This window comes from Fusarium pseudograminearum, chromosome 3 (assembly GCF_000303195.2).
Source record: "Fusarium pseudograminearum CS3096 chromosome 3, whole genome shotgun sequence".
Lineage (NCBI taxonomy): Eukaryota > Fungi > Ascomycota > Sordariomycetes > Hypocreales > Nectriaceae > Fusarium > Fusarium pseudograminearum.
The window spans coordinates 2230499-2253464 of record NC_031953.1 but is presented as its reverse complement, the minus strand read 5'-3'; the positions used below and the strand labels follow the sequence as shown (position 1 = coordinate 2253464).

Below are 22966 nucleotides of genomic sequence, written 5' to 3'. Positions count from 1 at the left end.
ATTCATGGCTTGGGAAGCTATGGTAGTGACGTCGAATACAATCCTTCAGAGCCAATTTCGAAACCTTGTGTTGTTTCGTTCCTAGTATGTGAGAAGGACTGCAATATGTCACCCAGATAAACGGCTTTGTCCCAATGTCCATACCACCACAGCCCGTACCTGAGGTGCTCTGACCAAGGTGAGTATCAAGAGTGTCAGAGGAAACTTGCCCCTCAAAATCCCATGCTTCCTCAGGAAATGAAGTGCTACTCTAACCCCACTTCAGCCACATTTTGCCAGCTGCTGTCCCGTCCAGATAGAAGCTGTTCGCCCATCTGGGGGGGTTTGCCCCTCCCGGACATGGACGGGAGCGTTCATCTCAGTGTTGCTCAGGGCACCTGCCTATGGAAGCCATTGCTCGTTCAGGCAGCGGCCCAGCACTGTAACTCGGGCAGTGAGATGGACGCTACAGCACCCACTAGAAAGGAGCCACCAGCCTCACTCATCTTGGGCACCCTGCCAGCCCAGTCCAATTCATCAAACATCCAGTCCAGCTCCTGCTCCACATCTTTCCCTGGGCTCTCTCTTCTCCCTCTCTCATCTATTGATTCTACGTATTCACATGCCCCAGACCTCGACAACCCTGACATAGGCCGCGACCTTGACTCTGCATTATTAAATATTCGCCAAATATCTCTGCGCTGAGCGTAGCCCAGGGCTCTACTCCCTTTGTGTGGTGTCGTCTCTGCCCTCGTCTTTCAACCAAAAATCGTGTGTTGGGACTCCTCTGCGCAAATCATTGCATCACCCACCAGTCCAAGTCCAGTTCAGCACCTACCGCACGCGATCCACCCGCAATCGTCCAACCCTCCTCCTTCCATCCTCCTAACGATCACCTCAACCCATCTCGGACGCTGCCACTCATTTTCTTGATAAATCTGCGATCTTACCGCCCCGCTCGCCATGGCTGACGCGCCCAACTCTGGCGATGAGCTGTACCCTATCGCCGTACTTATTGACGAGCTAAAGGTATGTCAGGTTTGGCGGTGACGCCACGCTTGCACGACGCTTCCCTTCGTCTACCTATCCTATCGCTAGGGACAAGTGATCATGCATTGCTAACTCTCGATTGCTCCTTAGCACGATGATGTTTTGCTCCGTCTCAACGCCATCCACCGTCTCTCGACCATTGCTCTTGCTCTCGGCGCTGAACGAACTCGTGAGGAGCTCATTCCCTTCCTCGATGGTCAGTCTTCGATCTTTCCCGCACACCAAGTTGCGACCCAAACAAAGACCTTTCCTAACCGTGATACCTTACAGAGTCCGTGGAGGATGAAGACGAGGTCCTTGTTGCCCTGAGCGAGGAGCTTGGCGGCTTTGTCGAGTATGTTGGCGGTTCTCAGTGGGGTCACGTCCTGCTGTCTCCCCTTGAGAACCTCGCTGCTATCGAGGAGCCCGTGGTTCGTGACAAGGTAAACACACTCTCTCTTCCCTTCACCTGTGCCCTGCACCCCTCACTAACTGATATTTTTAGGCCGTCGAGTCCTTGAACAAGATTTGCTCCGAGCTTTCGCCTCAACAAGTTGAGGAGTACTTCATTCCCCTCACAATCCGCCTCGCCAAGGCCGATTGGTTCACATCAAAGGTTTCGGGATGCGGTCTCTTCACAACTCCTTACAACAAGGTCTCCCCGCCTGTGCAAGAACAGCTGCGTCAGCAGTTCGGTCTGTTGGTTCACGATGAGACACCCATGGTTCGTCGCCAAGCTGCCACCAACCTCGCCAAGTTTGTCAAAGAGATGCCCGCCACCATCGTTGTCGACGAAATGATACCCCTTTTCCAACACCTCGCACAAGACGATCAGGATAGCGTCCGATTACTTACGGTCGAGGTTCTCATTTCCATCGCCGAAGCCGTTCCCAAAGAGCAGCAGGCCAGCCACGGTGTCCTGCTGACAGCTCTGCGCAATTTGATAGAGGATAAGAGTTGGAGAGTTCGCTACATGATCGCCGATAGATTCGAGAAGGTCCGTAGCATTTTTCTGGTTTTTAGCCATGGTATACTGACTCCCTATAGATTGCCAAGGCCGTAGATGAGGAGGTTGTTTCCAGGGATCTTGTTCCTGCTTTCGTCAAGCTTCTCAAGGACAACGAAGCCGAGGTGCGAACCGCTATTGCCGGCCAGATTCCTGGCTTCTGCGCTCTTGTCGACCGCAACGTTCTTCTCAACGACATTATGGGCAGCATCGAAGACCTCGTCTCTGACACTTCTCAACATGTTCGCGCTGCACTTGGCACTCAGATCAGTGGCTTGGCTCCTATTCTTGGAAAGCAAGAGTACGTGGTTCAATTTTCTCGCCTCCAATATCCTATGCTAACGTGTGCCGTAGAACCATCGACCACCTTCTCCCCATGTTCCTTCAGATGCTCAAGGATGAGTTCCCTGAGGTCAGACTTCACATCATCTCGAAGCTCGAGCTTGTTAACCAAGGTAACCAACAAACATTTTGGCAAGAAGATTTAATACTAACGCCGCTCTAGTTATTGGCATCGACCTGCTCTCGCAGTCACTTCTTCCCGCAATTGTGCAACTCGCTGAGGATAAGCAATGGCGAGTACGACTTGCCATTATCGAGTATATCCCCCTTTTGGCTAGCCAACTTGGTGTTCAATTCTTCGATGAGAAGCTCAGCAACTTGTGCATGGGCTGGCTTGGAGACACCGTCTTCTCGATCCGTGAAGCGGCCACTCACAACCTGAAGAAGCTTACTGAGGTCTTTGGTGTCGAATGGGCTAGCGAGGCTATCATTCCCAAGGTCATGGCTATGGGTAACCACCCTAACTACCTTTACAGAATGACCACCTGTTTCGCCATCTCGGTAATTATCGCCCATTTTTTCCAAGTATCACAACCTTCAGGCTAACCTTTTATTTTAGACATTGGCTAGTGTTGTGAGCATGGATGTTATTGCCAAGTCAATTCTGCCCATGCTTGACAAGCTTGTCTCTGATGATATCCCCAACATTCGCTTCAACGTGGCCAAGACATACCGCGTCCTCATTAGCGTGCTCCGACGTCTTCCTGACGAGGGCACCCTGTACGACTTGGAGAAGCAGGGTAGCGAGATCACGCCGTCGCCACGGGGCTCGGAGCTGATCCAAGAACGAGTTGTTCCTAACCTGGAGAAGTTGCAGAAGGACGACGACGTGGATGTGCGATACTTCGCGACAACAGCTGCTGCCGAGATTTCGGGTCCTATTGCTGGCGGAGAGCCTATGAATACATCTCCATAGATGAGAGACGTAATGAAGCAATAATTGTTGTCGATATAGATTTTTGTCTACTTGTCTTGTCACGTCCGTATCGCCACAGAAAGAGAGAAAGACAGACAAGAGCCCATGACGTCGTACGTTGCATATTAGAAGCCCAGTACTGGTTTGAGCCAAACATGTTACGCTGAGGAGGAAGGCTACTCTGAAGTGATACAAAACTCCGACACGAGCCCTCTGAGATAAGTGGGGAGCTGGACGCAGATGAGGCGTTGGGACAACAAAGGGGGCTCAGAGGAGGGTAATCCAAGCATCGATATGAAGCCAAATACCACTGTATGATACAACAAGAACTCTTTTAAGTGAATGATGACGATTGTATGGAACCAGGTGCTGCCGTGATCAATGGGTATCTTTTCTATATTACTTCTAACTAACGCATTTGGGCCTACTCATACCCTACGGAAGCAGAGTGTGCTGATGGTTTGGCCCTTGTGCCCTCCAAAGCTGAAGGATCGATATTCCACTTTGCCAACCACCTCGAACCCTTCAGCGTCAGTCTTTTCAAACCAACCTTTCAGCTCAGTCTCGGTCCAGTTACAGCTGGTTACCAGGAAGATACCTCCTTTACGGACCAGTGGCAAAACCCGTTCGCGGTAGCACTCACACAACCTTCGTCCTTGAGTGTCCTTTTCACCGCTCAGAGAGATGGCGTCAAATGTTCCCTTGTCAAGCACGGCATCCCAACCCTGAGCTTGCTCACCGTTGAGCACAGGATCATAAGATCCAGCTATGAGATCCCACTCTTCAAACTCTACGGGTTCTTCAAGATCATCCTTTGTAGCCGTGATCTGGCGTGCAAGGGCAATGCTTTGAGGGCTATAGTCGACGCCGAGAGCACGCGCAGACCAGTCCTCTCCGCGGAGAGAGAAGAGCAAGGAGCCGTTTCCGCAGCCGAGATCGAGAAATGTAGATTTGTCGTGAGAAAGGACTGGTGAGTCAGGGTCAGAGGGGTCGAGCAGGCCGTCTAAGAACTCGAGTATCTTTGCTTCAGCATCCGAGTCGTCGAACCAAACTGTTCCAATGTCGGAGGGGTCGGCAGAATGGTTTGATATCTCGTTTGCGTAGAGATCATCCCAACTGAGGGGCAGAATGTCAGTATTGGAGGGGTGAAGGGGTATGGAAGGTCGGACGGACTATTGTTTTGTGCCAAGCTTTGAAGGCTCAAGGTGTTGGGGCTTCTCTTCTGTTGCCATCATGAGATTCGTATCTTGGGTATTCGTTTTATAAAACTAAAGAAGATTTCCGCTTAGATCTGAAGCTATTCAGATAGATTAACAGGTGGGTGGGCATGCTTAGATATTTTGTGGTGGGGGTATCAAGAGATTGCCAAGATTGGCAGGCGGTGAGCGCGGGGTAGTGTGCTAGTCCAACAACATCTGCAGGTGGAATCAAGAGGGCAACCGATTGAGACGTCTATCTCTCTAGGTTATCCAAGACATAGACAGTAGATGGCAACACCATAAGTTAGTAGCTTACATGGCGTCTGATCAACTCGAAGTATTCAATATTGCTACGCTAATGGAAACCTGGTATATGGCTGGACCACGAAGAGTCTAGACTAATATCTAAGATTTAAGAAGTGATATGTATCAGACGAATCCAACAAGACCGGCTTGATCCTAGCGATTGGCCCTCTAATACCACGAAAACAACTTGTTTAGACGAAGATTGACTGTATGGATTCGAGTAACAAGGGATGGGATGGAGAAGTCGCCTGTATTCGTGACAGAACAATCTATCTAGTCTATCCGAACTTCCACCTTTTGCCATGCCGGTCTCAAGTGTAACTAGAACACGAGTGCCTCGAGGCAAAAGGGGAGCGACCCTTGGACAACCCAGCATCTCAGGCGGATCAGATGGATGCACCAATGTGACAGGGTTTGTCATCCCCACCCTGACCTCAGTCCTCTTCATAGAGAAATAGCTGATAGGGGTCCAGTTTCCCTTGAATAAATCGTATCGTTCGATCATCATGAATATCATATTCCTGATACCATCCGCAAAATCACGCAGTATTCCAAACACCAGGCCCCGTATAAGTTAAGAATTCGTTTAACGACGGAAATGACGTCGTCTGATCGATAACCCGAAAGAGTAGGTAGCACCAGCAAAGCCTATGTAAACAAGCAAGCAAGCAATTTACATGCAGAAAACAAAATACACGGATCAAGCTTAGTAGAAAGACTCGACCATGGTGTCCTTCATGCTGGTGTTGATATTGCTGGGACCCTGGCCCTCGCCGAGGCGGAACACGCTCTCGATAACGCTGAGCTCGGTGGCTGTGGTGTCGAGACCAGTAACGGCGAGCCAATCGTTGACAACCATTCCAGCGCCGACAACGTTGGAACCACGGTTGACACTACCGGCGACAAGAGGAACCTGAAGCAAGCTAGACAGCTCGTCCTGGTCTTGAATAGGAGTCTTGGGGTGCACGAGACCTCCCTGGTTAGAAAGGTTCATGTAGCTACCCACTAGGACATTGTCGGCGACAGTCTGTCGGAACACTTCCACGCCGAGTACATCTGCGATAATCTCTTCTGTTTCGCGCTCCAGATCAGGATGGACGAGAGCAATGTGATCATTTGTGACGATGACGTTTCCAAGGGCTGACAAGCGCTCCTCAATGCGCTGAATGCGGACTGAATCGGGAAGCGAATTACGCAGGTGCTGCAGCTCCTGGTCGGTTGTGGTGGTAGGGACGAGAAGACCCTTTCGGTTACCGGCAGTCAAGCGACCAATGATACGGGTACCGGCGATGGTGGTGCGAACGGTAGGGACAATATCTTGAAGTTCGGCCTCGAAGACACTGGGGCCATGTCAGCATGAAGCTCGTGATTTGATCAAATACAAGAAAGCTTACCTGTAGAAGTTCTCACTGGCACCAAGGGCAACCAGAGCATAAGAGTTGGTCAAGGTGGCAAATACACCGACCCTGGAGATATAGTCAGTACATATTCTCGCATTAAAATGTCTTCTGTTCTTCTTGTGGCTCTATCGTCACCCGTATAGCCCAGTATCAAAGAATGAGATGGCGGGGGCGGGGTTCACGAGCACAAGAGAGCTTCAGACAAGGGACACAAGTACATACTCGTTGGAGTTTTCGAACTGAGCACGAACCGCCATGATTGCTGGTAAATTCTGAGTCGTGGAATTCGTAGTGTTTAGAATGTTGAAGGTTGGAGTGAGTGAAGTTGTCGCAAGTTGGAAGAAAGTGGATGTTCGGCGGCAGGGTTTTTTCCTTTTTTTTGCGTCGGGTCTCTCTGTTTTCTGCCCCTCCTTCTCTTGGGGGAGCTCTCGCCGCCTTTATGTAATGTTCCAGAGGTACCTCACAGGTGGCACTGTAGTGGAGCTACAACTGGAGTTCAGGGTCCCCGCCTGCAGTTGGCTGCATGGACCACTAGAACCTCCTCTGAAAGCAGTAATGAGCACGATGACTCACCTCCAGTATAGATCAAAGTTGTCCCAAAACATCGCCACTACAGTATAGTAGTAGAGAGCAGGGTTCTCCCATCCGGCCATGACTCTTCTACTTACTATGGAATGACTCCTTGCAGCGCAGCTGTTGTCAGCCCTGGCCAGCCCAGATACTACGTCCTTCAGGTGGTGAGTTTCGACTCATTTCACCGCACGGCTCAAGTCCAAATACGGTAAGTGATGCCATCTTCGTCATACCCAATCATCCATACTGTCGGTTGATGATCGTCACAAGCTAAGCCAAGCCAAGCCTCTCCAACTACCTACCTACCTAGGTACCTAGATACATATCACATTGAGACAAATAATATAATGTACCTATAGGCCAGTTCACGACTCTAGCCTTCATTTATATATATGCAGACAGATATATGACAACAGAAACACTTTGTACTATCTCGAACCGCTCATCTCAGAGCAAAAATGTACGTAGAACAAAACAACGGTCCATATCCTTTGCCGTCAGAACCCTCCGTCATGCCAGTAATCCATCATCACATCTAAACCTCTTCGGTCATGTTGTAATGACAAGTCTAGCCTCTTGCACAAATCAAGCGTGGGTTCTCGTTGATTTGGTTCGATCTCTCATGTACCTGGGGTGATCTTGCCTTCCTCCCAACCTAGACACAGACAGTCAATGCACGACGTTTCTTTCTCTCTGCCTCAGGTCCCACTATCGCAGCTCTCATCTACTCAGTTGTATTCCTTTATAGAGTCCAGATGGGTGCCTTCATCAACACCTGCCTTCCTCGCACTTCCAACGCCATAAAGCCTGCAAACCGCACCCTGTTCGAATCCGTCGGCAGGGCCGCTACAAAAGTGTCCTTGTCAGCATCCATCCTTGTGCTCTTTGAGGAGTCTTTATCCTTCCCGCTCTCAGGCGGGGCTGCTTTATTCAACGTACCAGTCTTGACTTTCTTCTCGTCGTCAGCATCTTTATCACCACCATCCCCCTCTCCCTTCTGTGCCTCCAATACTGGCAGTGCCGCCTTTTCAACCTCCATCACATGAGGCTGGACAATTTCTCCAGGCAACGGGTAAGTAATAGCAACATCGCGACTCTCCAGGGGAAGGTTAGCTGCGATGCCCACAGCAAGCTCCACGATCATCGATGCGCTACCGTCCACTCCAGGCGGTGGCGGTGTGTTGAGAAATTGGTAGAGACAGGCCGTCAGGTTAGTTGTTGTTTTGGCAATAAAGTTGTTGCGGTTCTCAGTCGCGGCCGGTGAGTTGAGTTGACGATGAAGGCCGTCGAGCGACGTCATTCGCCAGCTCACGATCTTGCTCGTCAAGGCATCGAACTCTTCCTGGCTAGTCAGAGTGTATGAGTTGCTTCGGATGCCAAGCTCAATCTCTTTGAGCGACTGGCTTAGCTGCGTGTCTAGACCCGGATGAAAGCACTTGTTGAACACCTCCTCCATGAGCCATCGTGAGATTACTGCTCGTCCAACAGCTGTCATCTCAGCCTTTCCAGTCTTGAGTGCCTCTGCGCTGACATACTTGTCAAGCCACTGTGGCACGCACCGCCAGTCTTTACGAATGTTGAAAGAGAGGTTGTTGATGGCACCATTGAGTCGATTGAATCGTGTAGAGTATTCACTGTCATCGAGAGCGGTACGCGATTGCGACATACGCTGATTGGCTACAGCATTCTGAAGATGCACGATTTGGCCGTTGAGCCCTTCGATCTGCGTCTTGCCGTCAAAGTAAAGTCGCTTGACGTTCTTATATTTGGTCACTGCAACAAATTAGCATCCGCTCTTGGTTATGACAGGGTGAGCTTCTTGCCCGGGCCTACTCACGTAGATCCTTGAATTTGTCGCCGTCGCTCGAATCAGCTGGCACAGCAGATACAGGCTGGGGGCTGTCCCGTCCCTGGTCAACTGCCTGGCTCTCAAACGGAGGCGCGCGGTCGCCTCTGTATGCTTGTGGCTGGCCAGCTGCCTGAGGCGGGACGGGGGGTAGCGGGTTCATGTTGTTCATGGAATTGGCGGGACGGTAAGTGGGGGGCGGGCCGCCAGGGACGTCAGTTTGTCCACGCAGCTTGTCAGAATCTGGGCGGCGCGAGGGTGGAGGTCCTCCTGTAGGTGGTGCCATGCCTGGTTGCAGTGGCTGGGGTGTTATTTGTTGAGCAGGAGGGAGGCTCGGTGTTGAGCCGTGTTGTTGAATGTACAAGGAGTGATTTACAGCAGGCGAGTTGGTCGCTGACTGTAAGTTGGCTGAACGTTGATCTGAGTCGGCGATAGGAGATTCATGCGAGAACTGCGAAACTGTTTCAGGGTTCTGAAACTGTGTGCTAGGACCCAGATGTGCGGGAACTGATCTCAATTCTCCACCTTGGTTCCCACCCTGGTGATAGCCAGGCTGCTGCTGGGCGTTTGGAAACTGGTAGGGCTGTTGCGGCTGGTTGAGGGGCGTTTGCTGGTGGTCGTACGCGTTTGTTTCGTAGGTAGATTGCGGCTGTTGATCGTCTGTGTGTAACTGAACGTGGGGTTGCTGAAGCGGGGCCTGTTTTTGGTTCTGGCTCTGGTGGTATGCGGCGTCTTCCTTATGCTGCTGTTGCTGCTGGTGGTCTACCTCACCAGTGACTTGGCGAATGGTGTTGTGGAGGGAAATGCGTGAAGTCTGCGATAGTGATTGCTCGTTAGATTGATGTGCGATATAGTGTTCATTAATATCGTCGAGTCCCTTGCGAGATGAAAGCTGGGGTAGATGGGAGCGTTGACTACTCTCGGGGAGCTGCTGGACCTGTCAAAGGAGCTCAGCTGGAGCTGGCAGCAGCGTGCGCAGTCGGCGTCAATGATAGCCAGAAATAACGATTGGGGGGCTTGACTTGGACTTGGACTTGGACTTGAGCTAAAGGCAAAGGGGGGATTGGATAGGGTTACAGACCAAGCTCGAAGGTTGTGGCTGCTTGGCCTATGACAGGTTGGTTCGCCAAGTAAGAAGGATAAAGAGAAATCGAACGAGGTAGGCGGAGTGAAGTTGGGAGTAGGATTGGGTGTTGGGCTGGGCTGAGAGAGGGGGAATGAGACCGAAGAGCAGGCGGCGTAGAAAGAAAGACTGGGGGTTCAGGGTCGCAACAACACAAAACGATAGGGATATAAAAACAAGGCACGATTAAGAACAAAAAGGAAAGGCGGTGGATTGCTCACCCGCTTGGACGGTCGACGTGCAAGGCCGCCAGTGTTATCGTAGGATTGGTTGTTACTGTGACCGATGCTTATGCCTTGGTGGTGCTGGCTGTCAGACGCCCCACGATTGGACCCAGAAAATATGCCCTTAATCAATTTTCGAGTCGACCGCTTCTCGGCGGGAGCTGTTTGCGCTTGAGTCTGGGCTTGCTGCTGTTGCTGTAACTGCTGAGGTAGGATTTGACTGTAGCGGTTCAGGTCGTCGACAGACTGGTTCTGATTATCGTAGGGTGCAGTGGCGCTGTAACGAACACTCTGCGAGCGACCGAGCCCAGGGTCGTGGAATTCGCCTTGAGGTGGGTGAGGATCGTATGCCACGTTAGATAGGTTGGAGCTCTGCTGCTGTTGCAACAAAGGAGGATTATTGGTAACGTTTGCACCGGTCGTACTACTGGCAGCTGAGGGTGAACTATAGAGGTGAGGTGGGGGAGGGGCGCCAGCGGAAGCGGAAGCGGAAGCGGAGGAGGGGGAAGGCAACAGCGGCAAAGCACCTTGAGTTTGCTGCTGAGGAGGATGTTGGAGATGCAACGGCGGTTGCTGGTTCTGCAAGTAATGAGACGGTTGCGACGGCTGTTGGGAATCAAAAGATTCGCTGGAGCTGAAGGCGGTATTATGGGACGAGGACAAGGCTGAATGGGGGTTTATGGTGGAAGGATTATTGGCGCTGCTGGGATTGGTGCTGGCGCTGTTGTGCGAGTGGGAGTGAGATTGAGGGTGGCCAAAGTGGGCGCTGTGGGAGGCTGAGTCCGCCTCATCAAGGAGCTGCTGGTGCTGCTGGACTTGGTAGTGTTGATCCTGTGGGAGCTGCTGGTGCTGGAGCTGTTGTTGTTGAAGCTGCGGCTGGGGTTGATGGCTTGGTTGGCGCTGGTGGCCTGTCGGTTGAGCTTGAGGTGCCACTGCACTGCCAGTTGGGGGAGGCTGGTTGCTCTTGTTGTTCGTCGTCGTCGTCGCTGTCGCTGGTGCCTTTGGCGGAGTTCGCGGCTCGTTGAGCGCATGCGATGACCGGTTGCTGTGCTTTCCGAGGAAGTTCCTCATACTGCGACTACGATTGTCGTTGCGGACAGCAGACAGCCTAGGGAGGAATTTCGAAGGAGGAAGTGTTCGCGCACAGAGGAGTGTCGAGGTCGGTAAGTTTTTTAGGACGGAGAAAAGAGACGGACGGGACGGAGGAAGTTGAGAGATATGATTTCGATCCAATGTTGGGTTATTGAAATCGGGGGCAGTCCAAAAGAACCCTAGGTAGGCGATCTGTAGGTCTAACGTGCTAAGCTAGGTGGTTCATAGGAGGTACCTCAGGGAGGGATGGACACGGGCACCGATCGGACGGGACGGTATGGATGTATGAATAGAATTAACCCGACTTTCGCATTACTACAGCCATCATGGACAATTCGTAGTGCATGTTCAGCACCTCATTCCACACTCTTCGCGGACACCGAGAATCCCTAGGTCCCGTTAGGTACTAAGCACCCTGTCAGGTTCCTACTGTAGGTCCCTTCCCTTCCTAACTGTGGAATTGGGTACTATACCTAGCGTAGCAGCCGGGAGGAGCCCAGGGTTGAAAAGGCACCTAGAAGATACCATGGAAGATATCCATGCCCAGGCAGACAGTACTAACTTACCACTCACCAAGGTGTCATTGGAGTGAGATCCGAGCTGTCGATAAAAACAACTGTGTAGTGGATGATAGTTGTTCGTAAATATGGAATTTTGTATGGGTTTTTTTCTGTTGAGACAGGGATAATCTCATTAGGTTCTTCGATTACAGCACAGCCTCTGCAATAGTGGCGCTATCCATCCATGTGCTGACAGGCATAGATAGAGGTAGGTAGTAGTTAACAGCCGAGATCACGATGCTGTGACGAGAAGACATTTATCCCATCCTAAAGATGAATGGCCTTTCTGCATGCCTATTGATCATGCTGCTCGTTCTGGTGATCTGCATAGTATACCAGCTACTAGGCCGTGGTCGATTATCTGAAGCATTCAATCTCTAGTTTCAGTGTAGTATTGGCCAAGACTATTGCTGCCATCTTATACTTCATTCTATACACTCGTGGATTACGGAGTAGTACTTACCTAGATGGGTATGCTGGGACACGAATGTCAGGTTGCATTCCTCTAAAAGCTGGATGGTCAGCAACGTTGAGCGTCTGCAGAAGTTCGTCCACTGCCAAGCTCTCCATTCGTGTCAGCAATAGCCCGTCCTATCAGAGTTATGGATCCCATGGATTTGATCGTATCTCGCTCGCATCCATTCATCATCAGCCTTGTCGGGCATTGTCTCCAGCAAAGATGGAGTGGTGAAATGGGGCCCGGCCCGTTCTAGAGGAGGCTGTGTCTGTGGACTAGGATCCATTCGATGTTTGATCCTGCGCTCTAGATGTATAGCGCCGGTCAAGTCTATCATGCCCGGAACATTTGTTTGTGTTGTCGTTTGAGAAGATATACGGCAGTGATGGAAGTAAACTTCATACATAGGTACGAACTCATCATAGAGGTACAATGCATTCTCAACCAACTGGCGTTGTACTATGTATCGTCTCTAAATGCTGGTCATCTTGTAATTCGATTATCTGAGCGCCATGTGAGCCGTGCGTACCTTGTAATGTGATACTATGAATAGTAACTCACAAGCTTCCTGTCAGACCAGGATATATGGCTTCTTACTGCATTGGCATTCAGTGGGCAACAAGACAAAAGCCATACTGCCCTCAGGGTATCAGAAAAATCAACCGCTACGAGCATAGGAGACAAAATTATAATGGCAGTTTATGTTACTGAGACTGGGCTTCCTAGACTGATTAATTCCCTACTCTATGACTTGAGAGGTCGACTTTTCTGCTACCCACTTGACGCTTCCACATCGTGACGATGAGAACATTACCTAGTTCTTGTATCGTTGATCCATTGGACATCTGATTTATCGTACTTTTAATCCATTTCTCAACGCCTCAGCTACCTGGCATTATTGCAATTTTTGATGGTTCCATATTAATCTAAAGCACATAGATGCTTAGAAAATACGTATAAGGTAAACTCTAGATAGTTTCCACTCCACACGTCACTCACGATTTATCAACTGTAGGCAATGGATTGTCGTCACAACGAACCAACGACAAGTCACCAAGAAACCTCATCTTAGCGGCTACTGTTTAAAAAATCAAACTTGCCGCATTGGCTGTCAGTTGCTATCACTTGTGATTTCAAAATCAGCCTAATCATTAACCCAGGTTGAGCCTGAACCTACGATGTGTACCAAGTCCAGGGTAAACCGACACTGGGGGAGATCATTCAAGTATTGTCCGTTCAGCGGCGATTAATTAATTCAGCGACCGCCACGAACAGAGCGGCATCTTCCTTAGGTAGTTTTGCATCTGATAATACTATAAAATAACTATATTTCACTCCAAAGACCCAAAATTGCAAGAAGTCACAAACAAGTTACAGACTCTTCACTCAAGCAATACGTTCACCAGCGCTTCACGACTTATCTGTTATCACTGCCAGTAATATATCAACTTGCAATCATGTGTTTTGGTGCAACCTGTCCAACTTGCTGTAAGTTACTAGGGCTCTCTATACATAATATAGCTTAACTCATAAGAGACTAACGAAAGCTCCCTACAACAGCAAAAAAGGCATGGCGTGGATGCGGCAACCATGTCCAGCAAGTATTCGATAAAGTGCCCGAGTCGCAGTGGTGCACATGTACCCCGAGAACCAAGATCGGTGGTAAAGAATACCCTCCCGCGGCTGCAATGCAGATTCCAGGCTTGAGCTGGATCTCGGGTATGCTTGGAAGAGGTTCTCGTCAAGGCAGCGGTAGTGAGAAGAAACAAGACTTGTAGAAGTGTTGAACGTCTGTTAGGGCAGACTCTTGGCCTGCATCCAACTGGCAAGAGACCATTGGATCTCATGACACCCAATAGGGCGTCGAGTGATGATGTACAATTGCCGAGGTTCAAGGATGAGGGCAGGTTAGTGGTTTAGAAACGGTCATGTATTGTAGCACGTTCCCCTCAAAGAATGTTAAGAGATGTAAGATTGCAAGGTCGCAGAGGTTACTGAATATTAAGAATACTAAACAAATAATTACATCATGTCTTTCTCATAAAGTAAACTTACTACCTTGCATAGGTACATATGTCTGGCCAGCCTGCCAGCTTGGTCTGTTCGTCATGAAGTGTGGGGATACAGATTAGTACATAGTACCTGGAAACTCTAGAGTTGGGGGTGGAGAAGACCTTACTCAAGAGGGAACAAAGAAGCGACAGCGACAGGCCGATAGGTAATAGAATGATAGCCACAGGGCGTGATTGATTAAATATCAGGTAACAGCAAATGCACTTATCTGCCGGTTACGCAGTAGAAAAGCTCCCCACAAGAAGCCTTCGGACTTGAACCCGAGGAATTGGAGTCATATCAGAGTTAGTACGTTTATCTTTGATACTGCTACTTCGTGATAAGAAGCTCGATGCCACCCCTTTGACAGGACTGGCTCTTCTACTTCTTCTTCTCGCAGCACAAACAAAATATACTGACCTATGCCGCCGTCATGTTTATATTATCACCCAGCCTCATATCTGGAGTCGCTGCTCTGCTCCTTGTCGCCTATATCATCACCCGCCTGACTTCAGCGATAGCAAAGATCCCCGGCCCATTTGTGTCAAACTTCACCTCGCTCGTACTGAAATGGCAAGAACTCAACGCCAACCGTACTGTGTATATTCATGAGCTACACAAGAGATATGGCCCAGTGGTCCGTGTTGCGCCTAACGAAGTCTCTTTTACCTCTATCGCTGCCGTCAAAGAGATTTATGGCTCCGGTGGTAGTGGATATGACAAGACGGAATTCTATAATCTCTTTCAGGTCTATGGAAAGCGGTAGGAATATCATTGAATGTTGATACGATAGTCATGCTGACTCTGAATAATGCAGAACCATGTTCTCAACCTTGGTTAAAGGCGATGTAAGTTCACATGTGGCATAATGAACTGTACCCAAGTTAACTCTTTGCCAAGCATGCAAAACGAAGAAGAATGATTGGCGATCGGTATGCCAACAGCAACGTGATGAAGGCAGCTCCTCTGGCCGGTATTAAGGAACGATCCAGCAAGTTTCTCCAGCATTGCGTCGAGTCTCCTGAAAGAACGGCAGATGTATTTGTAAGTCAAAATCCGTGTAATTCAATATCATGACTAACCAGATTCCAAACAGAGAGGTTGGTTATTCCTAATGGACAAAACAAGTAGTAAAGATCAGGACTGACCAGCACGCGCAGCACTGCACGCGTATGCATGCGATTGTGTTACGCATCAACTGTTCCACCCATATGGAAGCAATTGCTTGCAGGACAAACAGGATGAGGAGATGATGCACCAAGTTGCCGCTGACGATAGCTTGCAGAGTGAGAAATTGTCGCCAGAGGGTTAAAGCACCGTAGCTGACGCAAAAAAAACAAAAAAACAGACCGACTGGTTCAATATTACAGCCCAGTTCTTCACAACCTTGGATCAAAAGTTCTTGCTAGCTTTGCCAAACCTCGATCGATTCCCTTGGCCGACAACTTTGTCATTGAAAATGCCCAACAGAATGGAGCAGCGAACTTTACCGTCCTTAATCGACTAAAGGAGAAAGACAGCGTTCTGGATACCATGGACATGGCTGCCGAATGTCTCGATCACATGGCTGCAGGCATTGACACGACTGGTGATGTTCTGTGCTTCTTGATGTGGGAACTCTCTCAGCCTCGATCGATCAAGTATCAACGTCTGTTGAGAGAAGAGTTCCTGAGAAAGGCTGATATGCCCTTTGACGAGCTGCCTATGCTGGATGCTGTGCTGAACGAGGGACTACGATGCTTCCCTGCCATCCCAATGTCTTTACCACGATATGTTCCACAGGGCGGTCGTGTCATCGACGGTTTCACTTTGGCCGAGAAGACAGTGGTTAGCTGTCAGGCCATGTCAGTTCACCGAATCAACGACGACGTGTTTCCTGAACCTGACAAGTTCTACCCGGAGAGATGGCTGGCGGCCGAAGGAGATGCCGACCGACGACGACATCAGTGGGCTTTTTCAAGTGGAGGCAGGGGATGCGTTGGAAAGCAGTAAGTAACACTCTTTGAGTTTTATGAGAAAGACGTAATGCTAATGATGCAACATCACAGTCTTGCTATGGTGGAAATGAAGACGCTGTTGCGGGATGTCTATTCACGATACGAAACGGAGCCAGATGAGTCGATGAAGATCGAATCCATGGTAATGGATGATCAGCTGATCTCGTCACGGCCCCTTGGAAAGCGATGTCTCTTGAAGTTTGTGCCAGTCAAGGACTGAATTAGGACATTGAAGGGAACATTGGTTACCAAGTTGTCTGATGAAAACCATATGCTACGTTAAATATACGTGTCATACATACAGCACCGTAACTACAGAGCCAGATTGGTAACTAGCTGGACGAGGGGATGTAGTCCACCATGTACGTGGAAAAGTTAAACAGAACTGTAGTGACAAATAAAGATGAGTCAGAACTGATTGGTAACAAAACACAAACTACACTTACTTTAGTACTTTATCACAATGGCCTCCAAAGTCCGAATACCCCGAGGTTATACTGGCAGACTTTCAAGTCATCCACAAAAGCCCGAGTAGGCAGGTTGTCCCCACTACCTAGTACCTACCTAGGTAGGTAGGTAGTACTTACCTTAGTATCTATTTGAGACCTAACAGCGGACAACAGTTGTTATTCAATGGACGCCATGTAAGTCGGAAAAGGCGCTGAAGTGTAGCGAACGGCTAGGAAATAGTCCAGGTGTTTCTATGGACGCCAAAATGTTTGATATCTCGTTAAAGTTTTACTATAGTTTCGAATTTTGAAACTTTCAGGGCGTGCGTGAGCATGGATATTCAATACATACCAGGACGGAGTTAACTCCTGAGATACCTTGGTAGTTCCGGTGACCTGATACCTAATCATAAGGTCATGTTTTTGATGGATTATCTTTAGGATGTTAAGAATATCAACCACTGAAAACACTTGAGAGTCAATCAATGTTAGTTTAGAGGGGACCTAATGTATCTGTTATTCTATCCTAGAACCCAGATATTAACCTTTTTGTTACCCCTGAGATTGGTTTATTCCAGGTAGGTGATGAGTCTCTATTGGAGCCTGGACTGTTTCTGGGTTGTGACTTCCAGACTGTGACAGGTCTTTTTTTTCGCAGGTTGCCGCCTGCCCCATTCTCTAGCGTCCTATTCAGAGAAAAAAAAAAAACCCGGTCGGCCCTAACGTCGCCCCTCACTCGTCCGTCCTTCTTAACTCACGTCGTTGCTCCTCTTGCACTTTTTTCTTCCTTTCTTCAACACCACACTTCATCTCACAGAGACAGAAAAACCTGCTTTATCCAACGTCCTCTATATCTATCGCGCAAAGCGCAACTCGCCCCAGTCTTGCCTGTTGACTTATCACGGTCGCAGCGCGCATTATTCACCCGCTCGCCTCTCGAACCTGCTTTCGCATCCTCCCGCCCATTGTGTTGGCTTAGGAGCGTCTTGTGTCCTTGGTCATCGTTTGCTTCTTCGTAACCGGTACCTCCCCGAACACATATATCCGCCGAGCGACACTGCTGTTTATGTATCAGCACGACCAGCACTCCGTCTTCAGACACCTCTTTAAGCTGCAGTTATTTCGCATACCGCGAAAGCCTTGTAGCCCCGACATCAGTTCCGACGGTTGAAACCCAGCAACACCATAGCTGTCTATGCATTACCATCAGCATCCGATTATCATTCCGGCCTGCCACATGACAACCAAAACTCATCAAGAGCACTGAAACCCTCGTTGCTCCGCCCATCCTCAACTATCTTCTGCTATCAAGTCTATACATGACATCCTCGTCATCTCACGACCATACCAATTACTAGCCTCGCCTACCAGCTTCGCCCTGCCACCTTTACTTACTACACAGTAACTATTCAATACCGTCATCATGGCTCTCGTCAACGTTCGCCGCGATGTTAGCGATGCTTTCTATCGTTACAAGATGGAGCGTCTGCAGACCAAGATCGAAGGCAAAGGAAACGGTATCAAGACCGTTGTTGTCAACCTCAGCAGTGTAGCAGCCTCACTCGCCCGTCCCGGCTCCTACGTCATCAAGTACTTCGGTTTCGAACTTGGTGCTCAAACCAACATTGACCCCAAGGACGACCGTTGGATCATCAACGGTGCCCACGATGCTCCCAAGCTCCAGGATCACCTCGATGGCTTCATCAACAAGTTTGTTCTCTGCAAAAAGTGCAAGAACCCCGAGACCGATGTTGTGATCAAAGATGACCACATTACCCTCGACTGCAAGGCTTGCGGTAAGATCAGCGATGTCGACCTTCGCCTGAAGCTCAGTGGCTTTATTCTCAAGAACCAGCCCAAGAAGGGCAAGAAGGATAAGGCCGAGCGCAGGGCTGCCAAGAAGGCCCGACAGAACGGTAATGCTGCCAATGGAACCAACGGTGGCAGTGATGAAGCTTCTGACAACGGCTCAAACGAGAACGCCGACGAGGATGCTGGCAGTGATGATGAGTTCCAAAAGGTCCAAGCCGAGGCCGCTGCAGCTGCTCAGGAGAACGAAGTCAAGGAGCATGAATGGGCTGTTGACATGAGCGAGGAAGCTGTCAAGGCCCGCCAGGCTTCTCTCCCTGGCGAGTTCAAGGCGAAGCTCAACATCGGCGATGACGACGATGAAGATGGTGAGGGCGGTCCCACTATCTACGATGAACTTGGTGACTGGATCCAGTCCCAAGCTGAGGAGAAGGGTGGCATCGACAAGGTTGAATCGATCGACATTTATGTCAAGGCCAAGGAACTTGGTATCGAGGGCAAGCACCGCACCGTTCTTGTTCTTGTTCAGACCATCTTCGACAAGAACATAGTTGCTCAAATTTCCAAGCGTGCTAGCATGCTCAAGCAGGTATGTTCTAATATCTTGACTCCTTACTATGCACCTCGATACTAACTCGCTCTAGTTCGTCACTTCTGAGCGTCACGAGAGGGCTCTTCTTGGAGGCACCGAGCGCCTGGTTGGCACTCTTGGCGCTGATCATCCCGAGATGTTCCAGTCCATTGTCAAGATTCTTCAGCTCTACTACCACCACGACTTGATCAGCGAGGAGGTCGTGACCAAGTGGGGTTCCAAGGCCAGCAAGAAGTACACTGACATCTCGACCTCCAAGAAGGTCCGCAAGGCTGCTGAGCCCTTCCTGACATGGCTCGCCGAGGCCGACTCAGAGGAGGAGTCTTCTGACGAGGAGTAAATTCCTCTTCCTGCGGACTGTTTCGTGTTGTGAGGTTTGGATGGAGGGAGTGTACGTTGCAATTTCACTCACATAGCTAACAGCACAGTCCAGTCTGATGCTCTTTGTGACACATGTCGTTCAATTCCACTCTGCTATTATTATTCTGAAACTCGTGCCAAAGTGTTTAAGCTCTATGCTAAGTAGTATCACCCTCGTAACGATTTCCTCTGTACACCATGCTTGCCCAAGAGTGGCGTGTTACTCGTTCTGGGAACTTATCATAATCTAAATACTCTGAAGCCCATTCCTTCTTGAGGTTCTTGCTCTATATTCTCCTTTAGTTTTCAAGCCTGGGATTGCGCGCAATTCATTTAATTTAATCTCTTTAGATAAACCCTTTTTTGAACATGCTTGGCCATAGAAAATCCAACGGTATAAAAGCCAGTTTGACGGGGTATCATCTCGTCAATTGCCAGTACGCCCAAACATTAACCTGTAAATAGTGCATGTTATCCATGCAGGCACACCTCCACGTTAAGCATCCGTCATTGTAGCCTCCTTGGTCTCGGTATCAGCAATTGCTTCATCGTCTTCCTTCATAGCCGTGTCCTCCCCTGAGCCAGGCTCTGCAGTAGGCTCATCCTCACTCTTCGCGTAGACATAGTCATCGAGAATTTTGACTGCTGCTTGCTCGTCATCGTCGACAATAGTCGTGTTGAATAGCTCGTCTGCCTTCTCTGGTTCGAGCTCTGTCGGCAGTCTCTTTAATATCTCTTGGACAGTAGAGTCTTCTTTCTCTAAAGCCTTGAGACGCTGCTCGAGTGCTTCTGGAGTTGAGGCCTTGATGAGTACATAGCGTGCTTCAAAGCCCATATCCTTGGCGTACTGCGCAGCCTATGAGAGCCAGTCAGTATTCGACATATAAATTTCGATTGCCATAGTTAGCTTACCTCGATATCCAACTCGATGATGGGGACTTTGCCCGTCTCCATGACAGCGTCGATAGCTTTGGAGCTAGTTCCGTAATCAACCCCATCGCGAGTACCTGATTCTATCAGACGATCGCCGTCACGGAGCTGATTGAACTCTTGTTGCTTGACAAAGTGGAAGGTTTTGCCGTTGACTTCACCGTCGAGCGGTTCTCGTGTAGTGTGCCTGACAACAGTAGCGAAAACACCCTTCCTCTCCTCCATCAACTTGTTGATGATTGTTGAATAGCCGACGCCTGTGATACCTGAGACAATAATGGGTTCTCGGGTTGTGGGCATGTCCTCATCACTGGCTGTAGGTTCAGCAGCGTCCTCTTCATCATCGGCCTCGGTGAGCTCCTCAAAAACGATGTCGATCTTTTTAGGATCTTCAATCTTGTCAAACGCGGCGAGCTTTGTACGTGCCGCAATGCGCAGAGCTCTCCAGCTCTTGCTGGCCTTGCCAGAAACGGCAGCGGCCTTTGTTTGATCGTTCGTCGGCATCTCAATCTCAAAGTCGTCGTCGGCAATTTTTCGTTTGAATGCATCAAGCTCTGGAAGCTCATACCTCTCCTTGGCCTTGAGTCGACCCATAGCTGCCTCCGCATCCTCTTCCCTGAGAAAGTCCAAAGAGACAGAACCCATAGGGACTGCTCTTAATCGCTTGCTGGTGGCCAAGCGTTGGACATTACCCTTCGCCTCTATAAAGACCGGCGGCGCGACGGGATCGCGTTTGATGGGTTGACAGCCTTCGATCTTCCAGCGAACCCAGTTCTTGTCCCTAGCCAGGACGGTTTCTACCATTCGATAAAAGTATGGTCCATCAGGGCCCTGACGAAGATAATCTGCGATAGTCTTCTTCGTATCACTCGCCCATTTGGCCTACCAAAAGTTAATCAGTGTTTCTCAAAACGATTAATTTCCAAATGTATGCTTACATCCTCTTCACTCAAGATCTGATCGCCATACATGACAGCCTTGTTTATGTTGGCCGTGGCTGGCAGAGTTTCCGCAAGCTTGTCTCGTGACAGCTTGGATAACGCAAGAAGGAAATCCATGATGATGAGGGCTTGCACTAGAATATGTCGTCGGAATGATAGGTCACTGATCTGTAGAATTTGTTAGCTCTTGTTGAGTAGGCAGAAATGTGCGCAATGCTACCTCCAAGTCGAACAAGTCTTTGCTAGTGAGGTATTTGGGGTTGAAAGCATTAAAACTCTCGTCTTCTTCGCCGGTCTCTCGTTTCCGCTTGAGGCTCCGCTTGGAATCATTATGAACTGTCTGGAAAACATTCATCGTCGCCGCCAGACTCTCTTTGAAGGACGAAAGACTCGTTGTTTCAAAAAGCTTCTTTGGTTGACTGAAGTATTCTTGAAGAGACCAGAACAATGGGTATAGCTCGTCGGTCGGGAGAGGCTTCTCCTTGTCTTCCTTTTTGGCATCTGTTGACTTGGGTGTGGTTTTTGACTCTGACAGCTCCTTTGGTTGCTCGTCTGGCCCATCCAAAGCCATTCGGGAATCGTCGTCAGCAGTTCCTTGCTCGTAAGTCGTGATGTTTTCGACATGATATTCGCCTCGCAGGTTCACGGAGCTCTTGTCCCCGAGGGGAAAGCTCTGGAACATGAAGATAAAGACTCGACCACAAAAAGCAGTATCTTCTGCACGGGATAACCGGCGGAGCAATTCGTTGCATGTTCGGAGGATAATCAACTGTTTCTGCTTGAAGTGGTTCGCTGTGATTCGTTCTCGCCTCGATTCGAGGAAATCAAAGATCTTACGACATCCGGCAATAGTTTGGCTATCTAGAAGCTCTTCAGCTAGCCAGAACAAGAGCGCAGGATCGCATTGGCCGTCGTCTGAAAGAATGGAAAGAATGTCGAGGAGATTCCACACTTTGACATAATCGGGGGAATCGATGGTAGTTGTCGCCTACTTTGGTCAGCGCAAGGCGCGGATCGCGAAAGAGGTTCTAGCCTCACAATAAGATGACTGAATATGTTACGGGCAGCAGTTTCTATTATGGCGAACTGCTGGCCCTTGTCATTCGCTGGCTTGGCGCCTTCGTCGGCTGGGCTGGCAACTTCGGCTGCAGTTGTGGTGATTCGTCCCGAGAGGTCGTCGAAATCGGACTTGCGCAATGCTGGTTCGATAGTCGCGCTTTCTTTTGACTTCTCTGCCTGTGAAAGAAGGTCTTCCAGTAGTGTTGTGAAGGCAGAAATTGCCGGAGCGGCCGGATTGTCTGTATCTTGAACCGCCATCATACGAGGCTATGACAGTCGTTGAAGATGATTGCAGGTCGAGGTTATCATGGAGTGGGACAGGAAGCTCAATGAAAGGAGAGACTGAGTTCTTTTGCGTGCGATTCAGGTCGGAATTTTGCAACAAAGTATGTCGTTGAGTTTGAGGACCTGAAATATCGTTATGAGTTTGGCAAAACTGTGTTTTCTTTGATCTGTCAGTTCATGCAGCTGAGCTTTGGATGTTGAAAGCGAGAAGGCTGCGATAGCGCGCGACCGACGTGCATGTACTTGCGAGACACTGAGACGTTTCTCATGGCACAAAAATGTAGTGGAAGCAAGTACCTTAACCCCTGTCGCTACCTTTACTGTGGCTGGACCCATTCAGCGCGTCGCGTGGGTCTACGAGGCTGAAATTTTGGGACTGGAACTGTTTGTTTGAGAAGGCGTCACTTTTGGACGTCCAGGATCGGATCCAAGCTCAAAAA

At 49.5% G+C, this 22966-nt stretch overlaps 7 protein-coding genes across 7 annotated transcripts, besides 1 other annotated feature; 3 read left to right on the top strand and 4 right to left on the bottom strand.

Annotated features, from left to right (window-relative positions):
- Positions 1–942: 942 nt before the first annotated feature.
- On the top strand, positions 943–3272 carry FPSE_03577 (uncharacterized protein; the record flags this gene model as incomplete). Its single annotated transcript, XM_009256696.1, has 8 exons — positions 943–1008; positions 1120–1225; positions 1300–1451; positions 1514–2005; positions 2056–2315; positions 2369–2469; positions 2520–2857; positions 2916–3272. 8 exons carry the CDS (start codon positions 943–945, stop codon positions 3270–3272), a joined length of 1872 nt encoding a protein of 623 aa, XP_009254971.1.
- A 428-nt stretch (positions 3273–3700) lies between these two features.
- On the bottom strand, positions 3701–4504 carry FPSE_03578 (uncharacterized protein; the record flags this gene model as incomplete). Its single annotated transcript, XM_009256697.1, has 2 exons — positions 3701–4388; positions 4446–4504. 2 exons carry the CDS (start codon positions 4502–4504, stop codon positions 3701–3703), a joined length of 747 nt encoding a protein of 248 aa, XP_009254972.1.
- Positions 4505–5483: 979 nt separating this feature from the next.
- Positions 5484–6434, bottom strand: FPSE_03579 (uncharacterized protein; the record flags this gene model as incomplete). Its single annotated transcript, XM_009256698.1, has 3 exons — positions 5484–6117; positions 6172–6243; positions 6400–6434. 3 exons carry the CDS (start codon positions 6432–6434, stop codon positions 5484–5486), a joined length of 741 nt encoding a protein of 246 aa, XP_009254973.1.
- Positions 6435–7492: 1058 nt separating this feature from the next.
- On the bottom strand, positions 7493–11014 carry FPSE_03580 (uncharacterized protein; the record flags this gene model as incomplete). Its single annotated transcript, XM_009256699.1, has 3 exons — positions 7493–8523; positions 8588–9533; positions 9941–11014. 3 exons carry the CDS (start codon positions 11012–11014, stop codon positions 7493–7495), a joined length of 3051 nt encoding a protein of 1016 aa, XP_009254974.1.
- Positions 10741–10822: a microsatellite.
- A 3523-nt stretch (positions 11015–14537) lies between the features above and the next one.
- FPSE_03581 (uncharacterized protein) lies at positions 14538–16321 on the top strand (the record flags this gene model as incomplete). The annotated part of the gene is made up of 6 exons (XM_009256700.1): positions 14538–14866; positions 14922–14952; positions 15005–15148; positions 15336–15390; positions 15453–16092; positions 16153–16321. 6 exons carry the CDS (start codon positions 14538–14540, stop codon positions 16319–16321), a joined length of 1368 nt encoding a protein of 455 aa, XP_009254975.1.
- A 1652-nt stretch (positions 16322–17973) lies between these two features.
- Positions 17974–19291, top strand: FPSE_03582 (uncharacterized protein; the record flags this gene model as incomplete). The annotated part of the gene is made up of 2 exons (XM_009256701.1): positions 17974–18948; positions 19004–19291. 2 exons carry the CDS (start codon positions 17974–17976, stop codon positions 19289–19291), a joined length of 1263 nt encoding a protein of 420 aa, XP_009254976.1.
- A 516-nt stretch (positions 19292–19807) lies between these two features.
- Positions 19808–22499, bottom strand: FPSE_03583 (uncharacterized protein; the record flags this gene model as incomplete). The annotated part of the gene is made up of 5 exons (XM_009256702.1): positions 19808–20167; positions 20224–21123; positions 21180–21350; positions 21403–22170; positions 22221–22499. The coding sequence occupies 5 exons, from the start codon at positions 22497–22499 to the stop codon at positions 19808–19810; spliced, it is 2478 nt and encodes an 825-aa protein (XP_009254977.1).
- Positions 22500–22966: the final 467 nt, after the last annotated feature.